Source organism: Coregonus lavaretus (genome assembly GCF_964263955.1).
Source record: "Coregonus lavaretus genome assembly, contig: HAP1_SCAFFOLD_900, whole genome shotgun sequence".
NCBI lineage: Eukaryota > Metazoa > Chordata > Actinopteri > Salmoniformes > Salmonidae > Coregonus > Coregonus lavaretus.
In genome coordinates, this window is record NW_028160529.1 from 66,645 (window position 1) to 76,948 (window position 10,304).

At 43.4% G+C, this 10,304-nt stretch overlaps 1 protein-coding gene across 1 annotated transcript; it reads left to right on the forward strand.

The window, feature by feature from the left end:
- Nucleotides 1-2,982: 2,982 nt before the first annotated feature.
- LOC311121697 (trypsin inhibitor ClTI-1-like) lies at nucleotides 2,983-4,305 on the forward strand. Its single transcript, XM_084196153.1, has 4 exons — nucleotides 2,983-3,099; nucleotides 3,349-3,389; nucleotides 3,884-3,993; nucleotides 4,110-4,305. The coding sequence occupies exons 1-4, from the start codon at nucleotides 3,054-3,056 to the stop codon at nucleotides 4,153-4,155; spliced, it is 243 nt and encodes an 80-aa protein (XP_084052279.1). The 5' UTR covers nucleotides 2,983-3,053; the 3' UTR covers nucleotides 4,156-4,305.
- The last annotated feature ends 5,999 nt before the right edge of the window (nucleotides 4,306-10,304 follow it).

Sequence of the window (10,304 nt, forward strand, 5' to 3'; positions counted from 1 at the left end):
TATTCTATCCACGTATTCTACAGATATACCATATATTCTATCCATATACTGTCCATAATGTCTATACATCCCATCACATATATATACACAGTGCATTCGGAAATTATTCAGACCCCTTGATTTTTTCCACATTTTGTTACATTACAGCCTTATTCTAAAATGGATCAAATAGCAGCTTTATGGTAGAGTGGCCAAACGGAGTTTGCCAAAGGCACTTAAAGGACTCTCAGACCGTGAGAAACAAGATTCTCTGGCCTGATGAAACCAAGATTTAACTCTTTGCCCTGAATGCCAAATGTCACGCCTGGAAGAAAGCAGGCACCGCTCATCACCTGGCCAATACCATCCCTACGGTGAAGCATGGGGGTGGCAGCATCATGCTGTGGGACTGTTTTTCAGCGGCAGGGACTGGGAGACTAGTTAGGATTGAGGGAAAGATGAACGGAGCAAATTACAGAGAAATCCTTGATGAAAACCTGCTCCAGAGCACTCAGGACCTCAGACTGGGGCGAAGGTTCACCTTCCAACAGGACAACGACCCTAAGCACACAGCCAAGACAACGCAGGAGTGGCTTCAGGACAAGTCTCTGAATGTCCTTTAGTGGCCCAGCCAGATCCCGGACTTGAACCCGATCGAACATCTCTGGAGAGAACTGAAAATAGCTGTGCAGCTACGCTCCCCATCCAACCTGACAGAGCTTGAGAGGATCTGCAGAGAAGAATGGGAGAAACTCCCCAAATACAGGTGTGCCAAGCTTGTAGCGTCATACCCAAGAAGACTCAATGCTGTAATCACTGCCAAAGGTGCTTCAACAAGTACTGAGTAAAGGGTCTGAATACTTATGTAAATTGATATTTCAGTTTTTTTTTTTTTTTTATAAATTGGAAAAAAATACAAATACACGTTTTTTGCTTTGTCATTATGGGGTATTTTGTGTAGATTAATGAGGGGGGGGGGAAACTATTTTATCCATTTTAGAATAAGGCTGTAACGTAACAAAATGTGGAAAAAGTCAAGGGGTCTGAATACTTTCCGAATGCACTGCACCTAGTATTAAGCCATCTGAGCTGCTTCAATATTCATATATATTAGGCCTATAGGCTACTATTATCTAAAAGCGACTTTGACTTTATTAATTCTTGTTCAAAAACTGAAGAAATGCAGAATTTACATAATCAAACATCGCAAACAAAATAGCAGGAGAAAACACTTAGAATACAGAACACATGGCCAACATAAAACAAACACTTAGAATACAGAACACATGGCCAACATAATACAAACACTTAGAATACAGAACACATGGCCAACATCATACAAACACTTAGAATACAGAACACATGGCCAACATCATACAAACACTTAGAATACAGAACACATGGCCAACATCATACAAACACTTAGAATACAGAACACATGGCCAACATCATACAAACACTTAGAATACAGAACACATGGCCAACATCATACAAACACTTAGAATACAGAACACATGGTCAACATCATACAAACACTTAGAATACAGAACACATGGCCAACATCATACAAACACTTAAAATACAGAACACATGGCCAACATCATACAAACACTTAGAATACAGAACACATGGCCAACATCATACAAACACTTAGAATACAGAACACATGGCCAACATAATACAAACACTTAGAATACAGAACACATGGCCAACATCATACAAACACTTAGAATACAGAACACATGGCCAACATCATACAAACACTTAGAATACAGAACACATGGCCAACATAATACACACACTTAGAATACAGAACACATGGCCAACATCATACAAACACTTAGAATACAGAACACATGGCCAACATCATACAAACACTTAGAATACAGAACACATGGCCAACATCATACAAACACTTAGAATACAGAACACATGGCCAACATCATACAAACACTTAGAATACAGAACACATGGCCAACATCATACAAACACTTAGAATACAGAACACATGGCCAACATCATACAAACACTTAGAATACAGAACACATGGCCAACATAATACAAACACTTAGAATACAGAACACATGGCCAACATCATACAAACACTTAGAATACAGAACACATGGCCAACATCATACAAACACTTAGAATACAGAACACATGGCCAACATCAAATCAAATGTTATTTGCCACATGCGCCGAATACAACAGGTGTAGACATTACAGTGAAATGCTTACTGACAAGCCCTTAACCAACAATGCAGTTTTAAGAATAATAATAGTTAAGTAAAAAATATATCAGTAAAAAAACCCAAAAAAAAACAATTAAAGAGCAGCAGTAAAATAACAGTAGGGAGGCTATATACAGGGGGGTACCGGTACAGAGTCAATGGGAAATAACAGTAGAGAGGCTATATACAGGGGGTACCGGTACAGAGTCAATGTGAAATAACAGTAGGGAGGCTATATACAGGGGGGTACCGGTACAGAGTCAATGTGAAATAACAGTAGGGAGGCTATATACAGGGGGTACCGGTACAGAGTCAATGTGTAATAACAGTAGGGAGGCTATATACAGGGGGGTACCGGTACAGAGTCAATGTGAAATAACAGTAGGGAGGCTATATACAGGGGGTACCGGTACAGAGTCAATGTGAAATAACAGTAGGGAGGCTATATACAGGGGGGTACCGGTACAGAGTCAATGGGAAATAACAGTAGGGAGGCTATATACAGGGGGTACCGGTACAGAGTCAATGTGCGGGGGCGCAGGTTTGTCGACGTAAATGATGTAATATGTACATGTGAGTAGAGGTAAAGTGACTATGCATAAATAATTAACAGAGTAGCATCAGCGTAAAAAGATGGGGTGGGGGGGCAAATAGTCTGGGTAGCCATGATTAGCTATTCAGGAGTCTTATGGCTTGGGGGTAGAAGCTTGGTGGAGACCTACACGGTATAAATAGGGGGTGGAGACCTACACGGTATAAATAGGGGGTGGAGACCTACACGGTATAAATACGGCTCCGGTGCCACACAACGTCACCTGCCTACACCCCTTCACTACGGAGAGAATGTGGAACTTTACACGACTGACTCTCGCACTCCTCTGTGTTGCCGGTGAGTGTTGTTCAATTTTACTTAATTAGTTTCAAGTGGCAGTCAAATAGTTTTATTAAATAACATTAACTTCTAAGAGCAGTTTAGACAAACAGTCGATACTACCCCCGGACTGCCTCTGTTGGCGCCCGCGCAAATCTACGACTAGAGAAAAGATGCGCTATCTGTCGTTTAGATTAGAACGGCTGGAAATCAAATCTGATGTTAAATCATAATTAGTCTAAGGCTTGACATCTTTCTCCATTTTAGTTTTGGCACGAGGAGCGAGTCTCCCTGACGGCAGCATAGAGGTAAGCAGGCTAAACCGTTTCTTTTTTTGGAGTGAAAGGCTATGCGCATTCATAAAACCCTTTGTCCTATGTGCTGGATTAACAGTAGATAGTAATGTAGAACACTGGTATGGGCCTTACTCTGTACAAGATTCAATTGTTCACCAAGTACACCTGTATGTATACAGTCACTTCCTGGTCAACAACTAGTTGACATGACAGTCAGGGGTGTATTCATTAGTCCGATTCTGTTGCAAAACGTTTTTCAACCAATGAGAATTTATATTGGGCAAATTCCCTGTTTGTGTTGCGTTTGCTTCAATTTGTTTGCTTGAGTAAAACGTTTTGCAATAGCATCTGAGAAATGAATACACCCCAGGTGCACTGTGGAAGGGGTGGAAAACGTATGGCTTGTTCCCTGTTATCCATGTTCTCTTCATATGGTGTCATACTAGTACACTATATTACCAACACCTCTTATTTATTTATTACATAACCTGGTTTTTGTCCAACAGCCTAACTGTTCCAAGTACAACCTGCCCATGTGCAACAAGCTATATGATCCAGTGTGTGGAACCGATGGCATCACCTACGGTAACGAATGCGAGCTGTGCTATGAAAACATGTAAGTAACCAACTAAAGCTTTCAACAACTTGTCTTGTTCTGTGCTTGTCTGTCTGTGCCTCTGTCTCGTTCTGTGTTTGTGCGTGTCTTTAATTCTGCTCCGTGTGTGTTCCCAGGGTGCATAATCGTCACGTTCACATCAGGAGTAACGGAGAGTGCTGAACCAGACGTGACCGTCCATTGTCTCAGCGACACACCAGGCCCTCAACATTACTTTGAACCATTTCCTGTTGCCTTGTCAAAACACTGACATGTTTTCTGCTGCCTTCTAAAAACCGGTCTCAAGTGCCTCAATAAACTTTGAACAATTTCTTCAATGCCTGTTTCCTTCTCCAACCCTTATTGGCTCCCTGTTTGTCATAGTCTTCTGTAGAGCACTTCACTACCTAGTCTTTAAGACTTGTGTAGTGTACTTCTTGGTGGTAAAATGGTCAACTTGTAAAATTGTATTTTAAATGGAATAGTCTTCATCGTGTGTGCTTTATTTCTCCACCTTTTTATCTGTAATTAAAACTATTTTAGCAAAGTAAATTGTTTCCTTGTCAACCGGAAGAGTCTGGATGAATGGTTGAAATGTGGAGGAACTGGTTCTGCTGTACCCATGACAACTTGTTTGTTTAGTCATTATGATTCCTACAAAGGTACAGTGGGAATGGAAAATGATGTCCTTTTTAAAAGAAAAGGTCAAGTGAAATGTTGTGATAGCCGTACGGGCTGTTGAATTGGGATGGTTACATAGTGGCTGGCTGAGTTACAATGGTTATCACTTTTCAATGCCGAGGCTGCCCCCCTGGGCGTGAATGAACTAAATACACCATACTCACAACACCTGCATGAAGTTAGGGGATGTTTATCTTAGTTAGTGAAAACACCCTCAATCACATCTTGATTCCTGTGCACCATAGAATAAGGGCTCTATTCAAGCAGAAGTACTACAGATTCCACGCTAGAAACGTAAAGGTCATTTCCGATTGAGCCGACATGCAGCGTTTAGTCTCTGCTAGAGCAGGGACGTTGCCTTTAAATGTCAATCACGCTGTAAAGCTGAACTTTTGTGGTGCGGATTGAATAGAGCCCTTAGTAAATCCGGTCTTCACATTAGCAGTACTCTGAACTCTCCTCATGACCTCAAGGATTTGACCTGGTTGAAATTTGGCTGAAATGTCTGTTTTGTTTAGGCCTGTTGACATTGTCTCTGTCTCTGCATAGACCTCTCTTTAATAGCAAGTTCAATGTGCAATATTAACCATTCCTCACTGATAGTCTTAATGTTTCAATGTATATTTACAGCGCCTTCAGAAAGTATTCATACCCCTTGACCTACTCCACATTTAGTCATACAGCCTGAATTCAAAATGGAGTAAATAGATTTTTCCTCCTCACCCATCTACACACAATACCCCATAATGACAAAGTGAAATCATGTTTTTAGACATTTTGACAAATGTTTGTATTGAAAATTAGATCCAGAAATATCTAACTTATATACAGTACCAGTCAAGTTTGGACACCTACTCATTCAAGGGTTCCTTTATTTTTACAATTTTCTACATTGTAGAATAATGGTGAAGACATCAAAACTGAAGTAACATATGGAATCATGTAACCAAAAAAAGTGTTAAACAAATCGAGATATGAGATTCTTCAAAGTAGCCACCATTTGCCTTGATGACAGCTTTGCACACTTGGCATTCTCTCAACCAGCTTCACCTGGAATGCTTTTCCAACAGTCTTGAAGGAGTTCCCACATATGCTGAGCACTTGTTGGCTGCTTTTCCTTCACTCTGCCGTCCGACTCATCCCAAACCATCACAATTGGGTTGAGGTTGGGTGATTGTGGAGGCCAGGTCATCTGATGCAGCACTTCATCACTCTCCTTATTGGTAAAATAGCCCTTACATAGCCTGGAGGTGTGTTGGGTCATTGTCCTGTTGAAAAACAAATGATAGTCCCACTAAGCCCAAACCAGATGGGATGGCGTATCGCTGCAGAATGCTGTGGTAGCCATGCTGGTTAAGTGTGCCTTGAATTCTAAATAAATCACAGACAGTGTCACCAGCAAAGCACCCCCACACCATAACACCTCCTCCATGCTTCACGGTGTGAACACCGCGTCTCACAAAGACACGGCAGTTTGAACCAGAAATCTCACATTTGGACTCAAGACCAAAGGACACATTTCCACCGGTCTAATGTCCATTGCTCGTGTTTCTTGGCCCAAGCAGGTCTCTTCTTCTTATTGGTGTCCTTTAGTAGTGGTATCTTTGCAGCAATTCAACCATGAAGGCCTGATTCACACAGTCCCCTCTAAACAGTTGATGTTGAGATGTGTCTGTGACTTGAACTCTGTGAAGCATTTATTTGGGCTGCAATTTCTGAGGCTGGTAACTCTAATGAACTTATACTCTGCAGCAGAGTTAACTCTGGGTCTTCCATTCCTGTGGCGGTCCTCATGAGAGCCAGTTTCATCATAGCACTTGATGGTTTTTGCGACTGCACATGAAGAAACTTTCCAAGGTCTTGACATTTTCCGTGTTGACTGACCTTCATGTCTTAAAGTAATGATGGACAGTTGTTTCTCTTTGCTTATTTGAGCTGTTCTTGCCATAATATGAACTTGGTCTTTTACCAAATAGGGCTATCTTCTGTATACCCCCCCTACCTTGTCACAGCACAACTGATTGGCTCAAACGCATTAAGAAGGAAAGAAATTCCACAAATTAACTTTTAACAAGGCACACCTGTTAATTGAAATGCATTCCAGGTGACTACCGCATGAAGCTGGTTGAGAGAATGCCAAGAGTGTGCAAAGCTGTCATCAATGCAAAGGGTGTCTATTTGAAGAATCTCAAATATAAAATATATTTTGATTTGTTTAACACTTTTTTGGTTACTAAATGATTCCATATGTGTTATTTCATAGTTTTGATGTCTTCACTATTATTCTACAATATAAAAATAGTAAAAATAAAGAAAAACCCTTGAATGAGTAGGTGTGTCCAAACTTGACTGGTAGTGTAAGTATTCACACCCCTTTGCTATCACACTTTGAGATCTGGCACATTCAATTTCATTTGATCATCCTGGAGATGTCACTACATCTTGATTGGAGTCCACCTGTGGCCAATTCAATTGTTTGGACATGATTTAGAAAGAAACCCACCTGTCTATATAAGGTCCCACAGTTGACAGGTCATGTCAGAGCAGAAACTATACCATGAAGTCCAAGGAACTGTCCGTAAATCTTAGAGATAGAATTGTGATGAGGCATATATCTGGGGAAGGGTATAAAACAATGTCTAGGGTGTTGAAAGTTTCCAAGAACACAGTGGTCTCCATCATTGGGAAATCGTAAAAAAATGGAACTACGCAGACTCTTCCTAGAGCTGGCCTTCCGACCAAACTGAGGAACCGGGCAAGAAGGACCTTGGTCAGAGAGGTGACCAAGAACCCAATGGCCACTCTGAGAACTACAGAGTTCCTTGGCTGAGATGGGAGAACCTGCCAGAAGGACAACAGTCTCTACAGCACTTCACCAATCTGGGCTTTAAGGGAGAGTGGCCAGATGGAAGCCACTCCTGAGAAAAAGGCACATGACAGCACGCCTGGAGTTAGCAAAAAGGCAGGTGAAAGACTCCGATCATAAGGCAGAAGATTCTGTGGTCTGATGAGACAAAATGGAATTCTTTGGCCTGAATGCAAAGCGCTATTTCTGGAGAACCAGGCACAGCTCATCACCCATCTAACTCCTATCCCTACTGTGAAGCATGGTGGTGGCAGCATCATGCTATGGGGATGCTTTTCAGCGGCAGGGACTGGGAGACTGGTAAGGATAGAGGGAACAATGAATGGAGCCAAATGCAGGCAAATCCTTGATGGGAACCTGCTTCAGAGTGCAAACGACCTTAGACTGCCCCAAAGATTTACGTTTCAACAGAACAATGCCCCCAAGCATATAGCCAAAGCAACGCTTGAATTATTCAGAACAAGAATGTGAAAGTCCTTGAGTGGCTTAGAATTCAGGCTGTAACACAACATTTACATTTACGTCATTTAGCCGACGCTCTTATCCAGAGCGACTTACAAATTGGTGCATTCACCTTATAGCCAGTGGGATAACCACTTTACAATATGTTTATTTTTAAATTTTTTTGTGGGGTAAGGGGGGATAGAAAGATTACTTTATCCTAACCCAGGTATTCCTTAAAGAGGTGGGATTTCAAGTGTCTCCGGAAGGTGGTGAGTGACTCCGCTGTCCTGGCGTCGTGAGGGAGCTTGTTCCACCATTGGGGTGACAGAGCAGCGAACAGTTTTGACTGGGCTGAGCGGGAACTGTGCTTCCGCAGAGGTAGGGTGGCCAGCAGGCCAGAGGTGGATGAACGCAATGCCCTCGTTTGGGTGTAGGGACTGATCAGAGCCTGAAGGTACAGAGGTGCCGTTCCCCTCACAGCTCCGTAGGCAAGCACCATGGTCTTGTAGCAGATGCGAGCTTCAACTGGAAGCCAGTGGAGTGTGCGGAGGAGCGGGGTGATGTGAGAGAACTTGGGAAGGTTGAACACCAGACGGGCTGTGGCATTCTGGATGAGTTGTAGGGGTTTAATGGCACAGGCAGGGAGCCCAGCCAACAGCGAGTTGCAGTAATCCAGACGGGAGATGACAAGTGCCTGGATTAGGACCTGTGCCGCTTCCTGTGTAAGGCAGGGTCGTACTCTCCGAATGTTGTAGAGCATGAACCTACAGGATCGGGTCACCGCCTTGATGTTAGCGGAGAACAACAGGGTGTTGTCCAGGGACACGCCAAGGCTTTTTGCACTCTGGGAGGAGGACACAACGGAGTTGTCAACCGTGATGGCGAGATCATGGAATGGGCAGTCCTTCCCCGGGAGGAAGAGCAGCTCCGTCTTGCCGAGGTTCAGCTTGAGGTGGTGATCCGACATCCACACTGATATGTCTGCCAGACATGCAGAGATGCAATTCGCCACCTGGTTATCAGAAGGTGGAAAGGAGAAAATGAATTGTTTGTCGTCTGCGTAGCAATGATAGGAGAGACCATGTGAGGACATGACAGAGCCAAGTGACTTGGTGTATAGCGAGAATAGGAGAGGGCCTAGAACTGACACCAGTGGTGAGAGCACGTGGTGCGGAGACAGATTCTCGCCACGCCACTTAGTAGGAGCGACCTGTCAGGTAGGACGCAATCCAGGAGTGAGCCGCGCCGGAGATGCCCAACTCGGAGAGGGTGGAGAGGAGGATCTGATGGTTCACAGTGTCAAAGGCAGCAGACAGGTCTAGAAGGACAAGAGCAGAGGAGAGAGAATTAGCTTTAGCAGTGCGGAGAGCCTCCGTGACACAGAGAAGAGCAGTCTCAGTTGAACGACCAGTCTTGAAACCTGACTGGTTTGGATCAAGAAGGTCATTCTGAGAGAGATAGCAAGAGAGTTGGTTAAAGACAGCACGCTCAAGAGTTTTGGAGAGAAAAGAAAGAAGGGATACTGGTCTGTAGTTGTTGACATCAGAGGGATCGAGTGTAGGTTTTTTGAGAAGGGGTGCAACTCTCGCTCTCTTGAAGGCGGAAGGGACATAGCCAGCGGTCAAGGATGAGTTGATGAGCGAGGTGAGGTAAGGGAGAAGGTCTCCGGAAATGGTCTGGAGAAGAGAGAAGGGGATTGGGTCAAGCGGGCAGGTTGTTGGGCGGCCGGCCGTCACAAGTCGCAAGATTTCATCTGGAGAGAGAGGGGAGAAAGAAGTCAAAGCATAGGGTAGGGCAGTGTGAGCAGGACCAGCAGTGTCATTTGACTTAACAAACGAGGATCGGATGTCGTCAACCTTCTCTTCAAAATGGTTGACGAAGTCATCCACAGAGAGGGAGGAGGGGGGGGGGGGGGATTCAGCAGGGAGGAGAAGGTGGCAAAGAGCTTCCTAGGGTTAGAGGCAGATGCTTGGAATTTAGAGTGGTAGAAAGTGGCTTTAGCAGCAGAAACAGAGGAAGAAAATGTAGAGAGGAGGGAGTGAAAAGATGCCAGGTCAGGACAGGCGTAGGCTCAGGTTTTCTGGGTCTCTATGTTTTTGGTTGGATAGGTTTCTCAATTTCTTTCTAAGTTTTTTGCATTCTACATCAAACCATTTTTCATTGTTGTTAACTTTAGTTGGCTGTCTTGACATTTTTATATTTGATAGGGAAGCTGAAATTAATAGGGTTTTTGTTTCCCAATAGTTTTTTGGTAGGTTTCGACACTATTTTCCTTCCATCTATAGTGTTTCTTAATACTATGTAGTTTATTCGGCTTTGATGCCTCATGATTGAGTATTGC

What these genes read in the sequence shown, in the direction of transcription:
- LOC311121697 (XM_084196153.1), top strand. Translation starts at nt 3,054, where the DNA reads ATGTGGAACTTTACACGACTGACTCTCGCACTCCTCTGTGTTGCCG. An exon ending in TCCCTGACGGCAGCATAGAG is followed by an intron (nt 3,390 to 3,883) that starts GTAAGCAGGCTA and finishes TTTGTCCAACAG; the next exon opens with CCTAACTGTTCCAAGTACAA. An exon ending in GAGCTGTGCTATGAAAACAT is followed by an intron (nt 3,994 to 4,109) that starts GTAAGTAACCAA and finishes GTGTGTTCCCAG; the next exon opens with GGTGCATAATCGTCACGTTC.